At 37.0% G+C, this 14756-nt stretch overlaps 1 protein-coding gene across 1 annotated transcript in view; it reads right to left on the minus strand.

Annotated features, from left to right (window-relative positions):
• Positions 1-3151: 3151 nt before the first annotated feature.
• MICU2 (mitochondrial calcium uptake 2) overlaps positions 3152-14756 on the minus strand; it is a 131650-nt gene continuing 120045 nt past the window's right edge. The window contains exons 9-12 of the mRNA XM_025996662.2: positions 9380-9551; positions 6404-6512; positions 5351-5508; positions 3152-3789 (exon numbers count right to left, since the gene is read on the minus strand). Coding sequence (XP_025852447.1) covers positions 3685-3789; positions 5351-5508; positions 6404-6512; positions 9380-9551 — 544 coding nt within the window. The 3' untranslated portion in view covers positions 3152-3684. The remainder of the gene's footprint in view (positions 3790-5350; positions 5509-6403; positions 6513-9379; positions 9552-14756) is intronic.

Below are 14756 nucleotides of genomic sequence, written 5' to 3' on the forward strand. Positions count from 1 at the left end.
AGTTTGCTTTCTGATACAAATATTTTATCCATATTCTTTTCAAATGGGATCTCCAAGTTGTTTGCCACAATCATACAGTAATGATGAAAATGACATATTAATTTTTTGACTTTTTAGTTGTAGAACATTTCCTTTTGTTTCAGAAAAATTGAAGATTGTATCCTCAATTCTTGGAAACTCCTGTTTTTTTTTTTTTTTAACGATTTTATTTATTTATTCATGAGAGATAGAGAGAGAGAGAGAGGCAGAGACACGGGCAGAGGGAGAAGCAGGCTCCATGCAGGGAGCCCTATATGGTACTCGATCCCCGGGACTCCAGAATCACGCCCCGAGGTGAAGGCAGGCGTTAAACGGCTGAGCTACCTAAGGATCCCCAAGGAAACTCCTGTTTTAAGAAAGCCTACTCCTCTGTTCCCTAACACTGCTTTATTTAAAGAAAAAAATCTTAATTTATAATGGCATATTTAAAAATTTTTCTGGTTAGGGGTGCCTGAGTGGCTCAGTCAGTTAAACCTCTGCCTTGGGCTCAGGTCCTGATCCTAGGGTTCAGGGGTTGCTCCCTGCTCAGTGGGGAGTCTGATTCTCCCTCTGCTGGAGTTCTTACCCTACCCCTTCTCTGAAATAAATAATAAAATCTTAAAAAAAAAAGTTTTCTGGTTAGTTTTGAGTCTCTACACTCTATGTTCCATGACAACAGTGACCATTTGTCTTCACCATTTTATGCTTGGCAACCTAGCAGGTTGTTTGCATACTTGTTAATGGACACTAAAGGCCTTCATTCCCAGGACGCCTGGGTGGCTCAGTGGTTGAAAGCCTACCTTTGGCTTAGGGCGTGATCCCAGTTCAGGGATCGAGTCCCACATCAGGATGCCTGTCAGGGGCCTGCTTCTCCCTCTGCCTGTGTCTCTGCCTCTCTTGAATAAATAAAATCTTAAAAAGAAAAACAAAAACAAAAAAACTTTCCTTCCCTCTCTCTCTCTTCCACTCCTTGCCTTTCTCCTTCTCTTTCTCCTCTTCCTTCATTTAACAAATATTTGTTAGATGCCTTCTATAGGTCAGGTAGTCAGTTGGATTAAAAAAATTATCTTTATTTACTAATAAAGGCGGGATCCCTGGGTGGCGCAGTGGTTTGGCGCCTGCCTTTGGCCCAGGGCGCGATCCTGGAGACCCGGGATCGAATCCCACGTCGGGCTCCCGGTGCATGGAGCCTGCTTCTCCCTCTGCCTATGTCTCTGCCTCTCTCTCTCTCTGTGACTATCATAAATAAATAAAAATTAAAAAAAAAAAAGATGAATAAGGCATTGTTCCTGCTCCTGATTTAACAGTTTATAGAGGCATACTTGATCCGTAGACAGCAGCTGGATTTCTACAACTTTGCCACGAGGACAGGAGAAGGAAAAGCATCGCCATTTGAAGCTGGTGTATGTAAATGCTATGGGGTGGGGAAACATGAAAATGAAAAGCATGGGTGTATGGGCCAGAAGTTTTATAGGGCTGGAGCATGGTATCCATGGATGTTCTGGAGAGTGGGCAGAGGGAGTCAGTGTCAGGTAAGAAGCTGGAAAAATTGAGACTGTGAAAACACCAGACACTAATCCTGGTTTTTGACTTTTACACTCCTAATGTTGACTCATAAGGACAATTGGGCAGACAGACAGGAGAGAGCCAGATAGTATTTTTATGGCTAAAAGAGGAAATGATGGAGGATGCACATCCTTCACTTGTACTGCTTATCCTTTTCCTTGGTCTGGTTTTACAATAAAGAAACACAAAAGTTAGTTATTTCTAAAATAATGAGTTAGCACATATTTGTTTCATAATCAGCAGCAGAGTAAATGTGTTTTTATAATAATTGGGCAAAAGTCTTTACCACTTGTCATTCTCAAGCATCAATTATACAAGTCTTCCTTGTAGCAGATTAGCATGTTTCCAGGCCTTATCATTTAACTGGAAGGGACAGGTTTCTCTTGTTCCAGTAATCAATTAATTAATTATCAGTGTAAACTCACGGATTCTTAGTTTATTCAATAGGCTATGTTCCATTACTGACATTAATTACTTTGATACTCAAATGGTACCATATTTGGCCAGGGAGAGCCCCTTTACATTGGCGTTGTCCTTTTTTTTTAATTAAATTAATTTATTTATTTATGATGGTCAGAGAGAGAGAGGCAGAGACACAGGCAGAGGGAGAAGCAGGCTCCATGCACCGGGAGCCCGACGTGGGATTCGATCCTGGCTCTCCAGGATCGCGCCCTGGGCCAAAGGCAGGCGCCAAACCGCTGCACCACCCAGGGATCCCTGGCGTTGTCCTTTCAATATGTCCTCCAGGCTCATCTGGTACTTTTCCTGCTCTAGTCTCAGAATCAGCCATTTAACCAGGGAATGGAACATGTTTTAAATATTTGCCAAATTCTTGTTTGAAAAGCATATTAAAAAAAAATAATTTGCATTTACTGTGTTAAAAATGCATTTATAACAGCATTTTATACTTAATGCCAATTTTTAGTGACATTTTAAACATTTGCCCACAATCCAATATATCCCATGAGACCCTGATATTATGATCAAGATTCCCCCAATTACACTGATTTTTTTTGTTTGCCTTTTTAAAAAAAAACCTCATGACCTCAAGATCAAGACCTAAGTTGAGCTCAACAGTTGGACACTCAACCAACTGAGCTACTCAGGTGCCCCACTAGGTTTTTGAATTAAAAAAAAACAACAACCTTTTTTTTTAAAAAAGATTTTATTTATTTATTTATTGATGAGACACACACACACACACAGAGAGAGAGAGAGAGAGAGAGAGAGAGAGGCAGAGACACAGGCAGAGGGAAAAGCAGGCTCCATGCAGGGAGCCTGATGTGGGACTCGATCCTGGGACTCCAGGATCACATCCTGTGCCAAAGGCAGGCACTAAACCACTGAGCTACCCAGGGATCCTCGAGTTTAAAATTTTTTTAAAGTAATCTCTACACCCAATGGGGGTTCAAACCTACAACCCCAAGATCAAGAGATTGAGCCAGCCAGGCACCCCACCACTCACACTAGTTTTTAAGAACATAAACTAATGAGGCTGTAAAGGGATGAGAGTATTTACATTTGTAAAAAAATAATGTTTAAAACACATGTAAAACAATACATGTAATTTTTGTATCTGTATAAATATTTTATTCTGTTTTCACATAGGATATTGGGATTTACATATTATTTTAGAGAAAATTAATATACAGCTAACAAGCAAAATACACGAGGAGCTTATGAGATATGACATACAATGAGAAAACCTGAGAAGTTTTAAATTTAATTTGCCTTACTGGGATCATCAGGACTCTTGGATGTGATATTGGCCTGTGTATCAAATATTTTTTTCTGTAAGTACTAGCTGACACCTTTCTGAAGAGCACATGGTAATACTGTGTCTAAGAAGTCAGTGAATAACTAGGTTTTCCATCTTATCAAAGTACAAAGCATTACTTCAATTCTAGATCCTCTGATAGAATCCAGTATCTATTTTTACTAAGTTCTTTGATGAAATTTTTATTAAGAAATTATTGAATCAGAAAGTAAATACAAGGCATCTTTATATTACAAAGAAAATCAAGACAAGTATCTAGTACTTAAAAAAATTTCTAAATTACTAGTACATTTGGAGCAATATAGTTCCCATATTAGCTTTTTCTAAAAGAGACCTTTTCCAGCTTGTTTCCAGACTTCTTTTACTCCTTTAATGCTTTCTCTTTTCACACATTTCCAGTATTCCTGTATACTTTGTTGTTGTGGTACCTGTTAACCAATGATAAAAAGTAAAGAGATCACTCTCTTCAAGGTTAAACATGATTTCATGTGAGCTCTTTTACTATTTCCCACATGCCTCCAAAAAGTACTTGAGGTAGATTATGTTGTAAAAGATGACTGCAACAGAACTAACTGTAAGTAAGACAGGATAAAAGGCAAAACAGTGAACATGATGTAAGAATATCCTTAGGGTAACTAAAGAATGGAGGCTGACTAAGCATACATGATTGGAATTCCTCCCTAAGAAGATAATGAAGACTTTGGGTGATCTTCTTCCACCTATTGGTTTTAAAATGTAATTATTAAAAAAAAAAAAATGTAATTATTTCATAATGCTTTATGATATGTTTCCCTTTTTACGGTGAACTTTATTTAGCCATGTGGAATAAAAATTCTAAGCCTAAAACTTTGGTCTTGCCTATATTTGATAAGAATCTTTAAGAAGAAATAATATATTTCACCTAAGTGCTCTGTGAATTAAAAAGTTCTGTATGGGTATTATTCCTCTCAGTTAAACAAGAAAGTAAAGGTTAGAAAATATTTGTATCCTGGTGATCACAGGATCAAAGCATTACTGGATATCTGCCAAATGGAAGCAAAAGTTAATTTAGATTTTATATATATAATATATATAATACACATATGTATGTATATATGTATGTTCTTTTTCTGATCGATTTACAGGTCTTCTATTTAGTGTCTTTTGAGAAATGGCAGAGACTGCTTGGTATATTAAATTGTTAACTGTGAAGGCTGGTTTAATTTCCAGGGATAAGATTAACTATGAGGTACTGGGTGACTACAAAGCTTGTAAAACACGTTTGCTAATAGAAATCATACATGTTCCTTTTCCATAAATAATGTTCGTGGGAGGAAATGAATGTGCTTTTCTGAGTTGTAAATAGATAGTTTTATTCTCTCCCTCATTCTCTCTCATCTTCTGGCCTAACCTGCTTATCACATAGTTCTCTTTCCACTCTTGTTTACAGCCTGCAGACTATTTTATGGGAGTGCTTCTAGCACAGCAGATTCTAATTTAAACAAAATTTTGAGTTTTATTTGTCCCACAGACTAATACGTGAATTTGAATGCAATGATAATGGCTAACATGTATTTTGTGTGTCTTAGGCATTATACTAAGTATTCTACATGTAATTCTTACAAAATTTTTTCTGGGAGATCCTGTTTCCTCATTGCACATAGATGAGAAACATGAGGCTCTGAAAAATTAAGTGGCTTTGCAAGATTAGGCAGTTATTAAAGTGACAGGGCTGGGATTTGAAATTAGGTGTGTCTAACTACAGAGCCCAAAGCAAAATGCTAGGCTATGATTTCTGAACCGGATTTCTGGTCAGATTTATTTAAAAAAAAAAAAAAAAATACTGGATCCCACCTCTAGGAGATATCTTGGTGTTGTGATCATAGCTTATAATCTCTTTATAAATAATAAAACTTCCATTTAAGACTACAGATTTGCCCAAATTCGAGGTGTAATATCATTCATTTAATTACATGTAAACATAGTTATTTAAAAAATCAAAATCTTTACCCATAAACCTCGATGCATCCTGTTTTTTAAAACCCCAAGAAACTCTCCATGACTAAGACATTCATCACCATCTACATCAAAGATCTTGAAGACGGTGTCCAAAATATTGTTTGAGAGCTCCTGTCCAGTTGCTACTTTCACGGCTCTCTTAAATTCCGCTGAAAGAAAACATAAGACAACTCATCAACTATGTGAAATAGTCTAAGTGGAATTAATCTACATTTTATTATTTAAGAAGCAAAAACAAATCTAAACGTCCATTAATGAAAAGTAAAACAAAACCAAAAATACTCATTAAGAACATATTGAAATAATAAATTTGGTTGAGAAATGTCATGAAAGTAACTGAAAGAGAAGCAGGCTATTTTAATTTAAAAAATTTTAGGGCAGCCCGGGTGGCTCAGCAGTTTAGCGCTGCTTTCAGCCCAGGGCCAGATCCTAGAGTCCCGGGATCAAGTCCCACACTGGGCTCCCTGCATGGAGCCTGCTTCTCCCTCTGCCTGTGTCTCCACCTCTCTCTCTCTCCTCTCTGTGTATTCTCATGAATGAATGAATAAAATCTTAAATTTTTTTTTAAAATTTGTGTTAATTAGCTATTACTATTTTTAAAGATTTTATTTATTTATTCATGAGAGACAGAGAGACAGAGAGAGAGAGAGAGAGAGAGAGAGAGGCAGAGACACAGACAGAGGGAGAAGCAGACTCCATGCAGGGAGCCTGATGTGGGACTCGATCCGGAGTCCCGGGATCATGCCCTGGGGCAAAGGCAAATGCTCTACCACTGAGCCACCCAGGCATCCCTTAATCAATGTTTTAAAGAAGGTATTTAAATATTTCTTTTCCCTTCTTAGGGAGAAATAAGGAAGTAAAAGCAAATAAAGTAACTGTTAACTGTGAGAGTCAATGTGTTAAGTCCAGAGTAACCACAATGAATTAATTAAAAGGCCAATGAATTGTTTTACTGACAACTGGCTCCTTGACATACATTCTAGTTGAAGAACAGAGTGATATTGTTTATAGATGACAAAAATTAAACTAAGTCATATAACTTACCCAGTCTGACAGGACGATGAGCTAAACTAAACATTTGCATGGCAATAGCAAAGTCTTCCAAGTGAGTCGTAAAATGACAAAATGACTTGAACTCATCCAAACTAATACTCTAATAAAATAACAAAAATGAATTTTAATTACAAATTTGTAAATACATTAAATAATCTTAGAATATACACACAAGTCCTGTTTCTATCATAAAGCTTATGAACTTTTACAGCTTTCTAAGAAAGTTTATTAAAAAGAATGGGTAAGGCCACAGTGTATGGTTGCACAGACTGTACACTGGGTGAAAGGGGTCTCCTGCAGCAGGGCAAGACCTGGGGTGGCCTTGTGTTACTGAATGAATTGTCTCCTCAAAATGCATAGGTTGAAACCCTAATACCCAATATGATTGTATTTGGAGACAGGGCTGTTAGGGAGGCAGCTAAGGCTGAGTGAAGTCATCAGGGTAGGACTCTAATCTGATAGAGGACTAGCATCCCCATAAAATAAAGGAAGAGACTACCAGTGCTCTCTCACTCACTGCGTGTGAGTGTGTTAAGTATAGAGGACAGGCCACGTGTGGACACAGTGAGAAAACGGTGATCTGTGAACCAGGAGGAGAGACTTCACAGAAAACCAACCTGCCGGCACCCTGATCTTAGACTTCCAGGCTCCAGAATTTTGAGAAAATAAATCTGTTGTTTAAGTCATCCAGCCTGGAGTATTTCTTATGGAAGCCTAAGGAAACTAATACATACTGTTAAGTGGTCCGCCTCCTTGCCTTTCTGCCCACAGCACTGAGTAAGAGCACTGGGTTTTGGAGTTAGAGGAACCTATGTTGAAATTCCAGTTCTGCCATTCACTATGTGCATGGTCTTAGCCTCTTTAAGCCTTAAGTAACCTTTCACGAATTAAGTGATTTGTTCACCATCTACTAAATGGAATATCAGGATTCATTTGAACCTTGGTTCATCTGACTTTAAAACCTATGCACATAAAAATAAAACAAAAAATAAGTTAGAAAAACCAGTTTTTCCATTGAAAAAGTAAATTAAGTCTGAAAACGTTTCTCTTTATAGGGACCCTTCAGGATCATGTTCTCTGCTTAGGTGTGGTCTTTTTTTTTTTGGTTTTTGAAGATTTTATTTATTTATTCGTAAGAGACAGAGAGAGAGAGGCAGAGACACACGCAGAGGGAGAAGCAGGCTCCATGAAGGGAGCCCGATGTGGGACTCGATCCCGGGACTCCAGGATCACGCCCTGGGCCGAAGGCAGGCGCTAAACCGCTGAGCCACCCAGGGATTCCCCCTTATGTGTGGTCTTATTCAAGTTTTACTGCTTTCAACCTTTGTGAATTTATGGAATTTTTACTTTTAAAATTTTAACTAAGTTTTTGAAGAGGTAACATATAGATGGTAGAAAAAATTCTAACTATGGCCTCTGTAGGTCACTTGTGAGAATCTAATGGCATTTTTATGGGAACCCATTAGTGTTCACCATTATCTCTTCTCTTTGGATTCCTGCACATATGAAAGATTACACTTTTTTGCCTCTTTGCAGTTATGTGGGGGTCATGTGATTAGTCTGGTCAATAGCAAAGTGTGATGTTTCTAGGCCAAAACATTTACTTGCTGGAATGTACTCACTCCTCCTTTCTTTTCCTGACATAAGCTCTGCAGATGATGTTTTTTCCAGATGGTAAAGCTCCAAGATGACAGAACTTGGGAGAGTCTGGGTCACTGCGCAACTGTATGCAGAGCCTCATACCAGCCCACAATGGAAATGTAGCATGATTGAGAAAGAAATCTTTCTTGTGTTAGTCATGGGGATTTCAGGGTTAATTTGTAATTGCAACAAACCTAGGCTGTTCTGACTAATATAACCATTACATTTATATATGAATCTAAGGGAGAACTGCTATTAAGATTTCCCATTCAATAATCAGAGATGTCAATATAATTAGGTAAGTTTTCTTTCTTTCTTTATTTTTTTGTAAGTTTTCTTTAGATCCATCAAAACTTTAGTTTTTTTCATGTATTTGTTGTTAAATTTATTTTTAATTGTATGTTTCTATTGTAATTATAAATGGGATCTTCATTATATCTTATTCCCTTTTTCCTTGTTATAGAAATAGCTTTAAAAAATTATATAAAAATATATGCCCACTTCAAAAACATGTATTGGAACAATGAAGTAATAAAACCAATTCATAAAGTTAAAAAAATCACTTAAAATCTCACAACAGTGTATTTGTTTTTTTTAAAGATTTTATTTATTCATTCATGAGAGACACACACAGACAGAGGCAGAGACACAGGCAGAGGGAGAAGCAGGCTCCATGCAGGAAGCCCGATGTGGGGCTCGATCTCAGACCTGGGATCAAGCCCTGGACCAAAGGCAGATGCTCAAGCGCTGAGCCACCCAGGTGTCCCTCGCAACAGTGGATTAATCATTATTAGTAGTTTGGCAATCATCATTTCACATTTATATACACACACTAGTGCCATTAAACATTTTCTAACTTTTAATCTGTACATAAGGCAGTTACTGCTAATATATCAGCACTGTAACAGGAACTTTATTGAATTTTTACTGTTTCTAGGCTTTTCAATTTGATTCTCTTGGGTTTTCTAGGCATATAATCACATCTCTGCAACAAAGACAACTGTAACTCCTTTCAGATGTTTATTTTCTTTTATCCTGTTAATTTACACTGGCTAAGATTTCCAGAACAATAGTAAGTAACAGTGGTGACTGAACATTCTTGTCTTATTCCTGACTTTACTGGAAATCCAAAAACTCATGTTTGCTATACAGATTCTATCTTAGGTAATAATTCATTCATAAGAAAACAGTATGTAAAGAACATTTCTCACCCTGATTTTATACTTAAATAATAGTTTTTGTTAATGTGCAAGTTACTTTAATTACACAAATATTTCTAACATTATTTCATCTGTACCAAGAAGCATAATAAAAAGGTATACCAACCTCTCCTGCTGTCAACTTCTCTCTTACATTTTTCCAATAGATGTCTTTATTTTCAGTGGTAGTGAAAAAAAGTAGCCACTCTGCAAAGTCTTCTTTTCTCATGAAACTCAAACCTTTAGAAAACTGAAGGAATTCCATTTCTTGAACCTCTGTTTGTAAATTCTCCATAAATCTAAATGTTAAAATACAAAATTGATGTAAGGAACTAGTAGTATTCAACTTTAATGCTGTAAACGGGATTCCAAAGCACCTTGAACATTACCTGAGTGGCCAGGCTTTTGAAATGTTGAGTCAAACAAAGTATTATTTCTGTGCAAGGGGTGGGGGAGTAGAGGACGCAGAGAAGTTGATTAAGTCCAATACCTGCTTCAATCTGTCACTTCCTATACTCAATTTGTGCAAATTATACTTGGCAACCTACATTCTGATAAAGATTTACAAAATTATGTAAACCATTGCATTGATGTATCTATAATAGTTTTTTTCCAACATAGAAAGAAAAATTATCCATCATCAGAGATACTTAGAATTCAGTTGGGCTATTGTTTTTTGAATGTTAATTGTAATTAATGGTTCCTAATATTTTTCAGATACCAAACTTGACCAGCATAATCTATGGCTTTGCATCAAAAACTTAGATTTACCTAAAAACATTTATAATCCTTTGGACAATAGCATATGAATATATGATCAACATTCTTTTAAAAATAAAAACATGGCACTTTGATCAAACTATCAACAGCTCCCTTAAAAAAGTACAGGTTGAAAGGATATCAGATTAAAAAAAATCTTCTTTGACCAAGAATGCAGAAATGCTGCACCTGATTTATTTCTAACCTAAATCATGTGAAAAGTATTATTATTTCCATGTGTCTCAATATGTTGCAGACAGTTCCATTCACTTTTCTACATGATAAAAGAACTGTACAATCTGTCATATCACAATTTAATGGAATTATGTATGGGGTGAAATATAGGTCTATTCCAGTTCAGTGGGAGAAAAACTGCCACTGTTAAAAAACTACTTGCTTTTGGCTCTACCTTTATCCCATAAAGCTTAAAAGCATGAAGGAGGAGTTTGATTTTAGGCTTCTATCTAGTGCGACAGGTAAGGGCCTGTTACCTACAACATTTCTGAATGTGCTAGCATACATAGATTTATCAATTTATCAATAAACCTCAGGCAGAGGTTTATCTAAAATTTGAAGCAATTCCAGTTTGGGCTGAAAGATCAACAAACCTTTTACTGATATGCCTTGTCCTTTGTTTTACTGAGTTTTATTATACAGTGTACCGTGAGAAAATTCAACTTATTAGGATTCTTAAAAAAAATGCTTTACTTGCAAATGAGTGTACAGTGAATTTAAGAAAGTAGAAAATATGGTATAAACATATTACTAACTTGTTCCTTTCCTTTCTCTTTTTCTTCAGGCCCTGATGTTGAAATATAAATTTAACTGCTGTTAAACTATACATGGTATGGTTTAAGCTACTTTTATCTGACTAATTATACTACTTTTGAAGAACATAAGTATATTTTAGGAAAACCATCTTTCCTATCTCTAAAATTACAGATCTTGTTATGACTTGAAAATCTTAGAACATGATTACTGGACATAAATATATGAATTGAAGAATTTATAGTACATCAAGTCACCAGATATTTTCTTTTTAAAAATTTTTTTATTTAAAATATTTTATTTATTTATTCATGAGAGACACCAAGAGATGTAGAGACACAGGCAGAGGGAGAAACAGGCTCCATGCAGGGAGCCTGATGTGGGACTCGATCCCAGGACCTTGGGATCAAGGCCTGAGCCAAAGGCCGACATTCAACCGCTAAGCCACCCAGACGTCCTTCACTAGATACTTTCTAAACAAATTAAATAGTTTACAAATTAGTGTATTAATTGGGAACAATGGGAAAAAAATGGCTTTTCATTATTATTATTATTATTATTATTATTATTATTTTAATTTTTTAGGTCATGGGGTGCTGGAGCTGGCTCTTATCAGCTCTGAGAATCCATTGTGCACATGTTTTTCTACTTTTTAATGTACAGTACCTTGAAATTGGCTTGGTATAGTATTTACATCACTCATTGGCAAATGATACAAGTCAGGCTGTTCTTCCTGAGAGCAGACTGTTAAACGTATTTATTAGCACAGCACTGCTTATAGACATCTTTGAATTTATAAAAGCTCCTCATAAATTTAGAACACTGTCAACTAATTGGTATTTCAGAATTAGTACATCAGTACATCAAGAAGATGGCACATGGAAAGATCCTGAACTCAAGTGTTTCCACGGACACACAAAATCTACAGTTACATATCAATCAACTCCCTCTGAAAAAGACTTGAAAACTAGCTGGAGCTCCAGATGGCAAAGGACAAAAGGGCCACATTGTGGTCTTCCTAAAAACCCTAACCCAGCATAACCAATTAGGAGGGATCTCACAAATAAGGAGCATATCCCTGAGGAGTAACGGTCCTACTCTATCAGGCATCCCAACCCCTGGCACCTACAAGCTCCCAAAATGTTGGCCCTGAAAGTCAATGGGGGAAACAAAAACGGTGAGAAAAGAAATGTAGAAGAAAAGGCCCTAAAGAAAGTAGAAAAAAGGAAAAACGAGGCTGGAAAAACAGAGGTAGTGATGCAGAGTTGGTAAGAGCCATCAACAACTGTCTGAGTAGGCTGAGCATCATTTTTTTTTTCTGAGCTATATATATACTGATAAAGAATGGAATTTTAATGATTAAATCACCTGTTGATTTCATAACAATGAATATTCATGAGAGACATAGAGAGAGGCAGAGACATAGGCAGAGGGAGAAGCAGCCTCCCCAGGGGGAGCTGGATGCAGGACTTGATCCCAGGACCCTGGGATTTCGACCTGAGCCGAACGCAGATGCTCAACCACTAAGCCACCCAGGTGCCCTTATAATAATGAATAAACACTGAAATTCCAGCAGATAGAGCTTAAATTATACTTTGGTTTTTATTTAATTGGCTAACACGCATTTCAGACAATTTTTTAAAGTTTATTTATTTACATAATCTCTAAACCCAGTGTGGGACTCGAACTCACAACCCTGAAATGAAGAGTCGAATGCTCTTTCAACTGAGCCAGCTAGGTGCTCCAAGGTATTTTAGTTTTTTGACTAATTGTAAAAGTAAAAAACCAAAAACCAACCAAACCAATTTAAAAAACAACAACTCAAACAAATCACAATTTATTCACATGCTCCCTCACTAACTGATAAGTTTCTCCTAACATGTGGTAGTATCTACTTAATGTGTCTTCTGTCCCTCTGGTCACCTGGTCTAGTGCTAATTCCTTGAAAGCCCATTCAGTGTACCCAACCACCTACCAGGGAACTGTGGGACTAATTCTTTCAGAAACTCTGTGACCATTTAAATCTTTTAATAGAAACCTGAGTCTGAATCTTACCTCTTCAATTTCTAATATATATAACCTGGACCAAGCCCCTTATTAATCTCCTCAAATTCCAGTTGTATATAGGGAAGACTCCTATATGACTTTCTTAGAACAGGTGAAATAATGTATGTGAAATACTCAGACAAATATCAGGCATGCAGTGATGGCACTGAGGATGCAGACTCTAAATTGCTTCAGCCTCTCTCTTGCTCACACCCTCAGCTCCCTGGGGCTGTGGAAGGCCTTCTCCAAGGGCAGCCTGGAGAAAATCATACAACTGCACATAGCGACACCAGCAGAAATTAATGGTCTCCACCTTTAACAGGGTCCTCAGCCTTGCCCACACCCTGCTGCTAGGCTAGAGAGCTCTCCTTTATTTCACTCTGTGGCTATTTCAATCCGTTTATATTCTCTACAAGTCTATCTCACTGGCTTTTTATCTGTCCTCAGCAGATGATTTGCCAACTTCTCAGAGAAACTAGAGGTCACTACTTAGGAAATGCTCTCATTGTCTTGCTATCACTTGGGGAGTGTTAAAAGCATGCAGTCCTCTTCTCTCCACCTCCAATCTCCTTTCTGTCTCAGTGAAAGGAGGAGTCCCTTTTCCTGTTGGCAGCTACCTGTACTCTGAATTCCACTTATATTCCTTTATTTCTTTCTACTCAGAGGACTTGCTCCTCTAGTGATTCCCATTCACACCTGCATTCAGTCTTTCCCTTTTCACATCATCATTTAAACATGTGAGGAAATCTTTCTTACATTCCTCTCTTGCTACTGCCCCCTCTCTTCCTTTGCTATAGTCAATCTCCTTGAAAGAATTACCTATATTTTTTTCTCTACTCACCCTTCACTCACTCCTCAACCCACTGCAATCTGCTTTCTGCTCCCATCGACCACATCCACCCTACATTCATCATTTTCTTTCCTAAACTTGTTCTTCCTTATGTTCTCTAGCTCAGTGAACAGGTATCACAAATTTCACTGGCTCCAATCAGAAGTCAGGCAGTAGCTCAGATTTCTCCCCCTTTACTCTTCATCCAGTCAGTCACCGATACTGTTAATTCCCTTCTAAATAATCCCTTGGACTCCTCCACTCTTTTCTGTTCCCACTGCTACCACCTTCATCTAATCATGATCCTCTCTTCTCTATTAATGCAACAGTCTCTAACAGATCTTCCTGGCTTTTGTTTGATTTCCTTGGCCAATCTGTGGATCTGATGATCACCTTACTCCCCTCCTTCAAGGCCTTCATGGCTCTCTGTTGTTCTTGGCATGGCATAAAAGCCTTCACAACTGTGTCTGTTGTTGACCTTCCCACCTTCATCTCTTACATGTCTGGTTAAGTCACAACGAACTTCTAGTTTCTGAACCTGCCACGTCTTCTGTTGCATTTGGACATCTTATCTATTTAGTAATTATTGGGTTTGGAAAACATTGGCTTGATAAATCTTGCCAACATTATGGAAATACGGATTCTTCTCCTGGGAAATTAAAAACATGAACTATTTGAACAGAGCAGCAGTCTATCTACATTTACATCAATTAAATTATTCTGTGGAATGAAAATAAGCTTAAAATATTTCTGAGAATTTTTTTCTATCTTTTCTATCTTTTTTTCTATCTTTTTCACTGTATATTGGCAGTACCAATGAACCTATCTAGGGTAAGACATTTTGTAAATTGTCAGTCTGTAATCAGTATTTTAGGCCAAATAGATAAAAACATCAATATTGTGTAAAATATGACCCAGAGATTTAAACAAAATTACTGTTTTATTGGACTGTAAAACAGGTTTTTGAATTTAATTGCTTTATCCTTAGTGTAAAGTCTACACTGGCTAAGAAAGGTTTTTGTTCCAGAGACTTCTATGTTCTTTTGTGTGAAGAATTTAAATTTATAATTTAAGAATTTCAATAACACATGAAACAAAATCT

This window comes from Vulpes vulpes, chromosome 9 (assembly GCF_048418805.1).
Source record: "Vulpes vulpes isolate BD-2025 chromosome 9, VulVul3, whole genome shotgun sequence".
Taxonomy (NCBI): Eukaryota; Metazoa; Chordata; class Mammalia; order Carnivora; family Canidae; genus Vulpes; species Vulpes vulpes.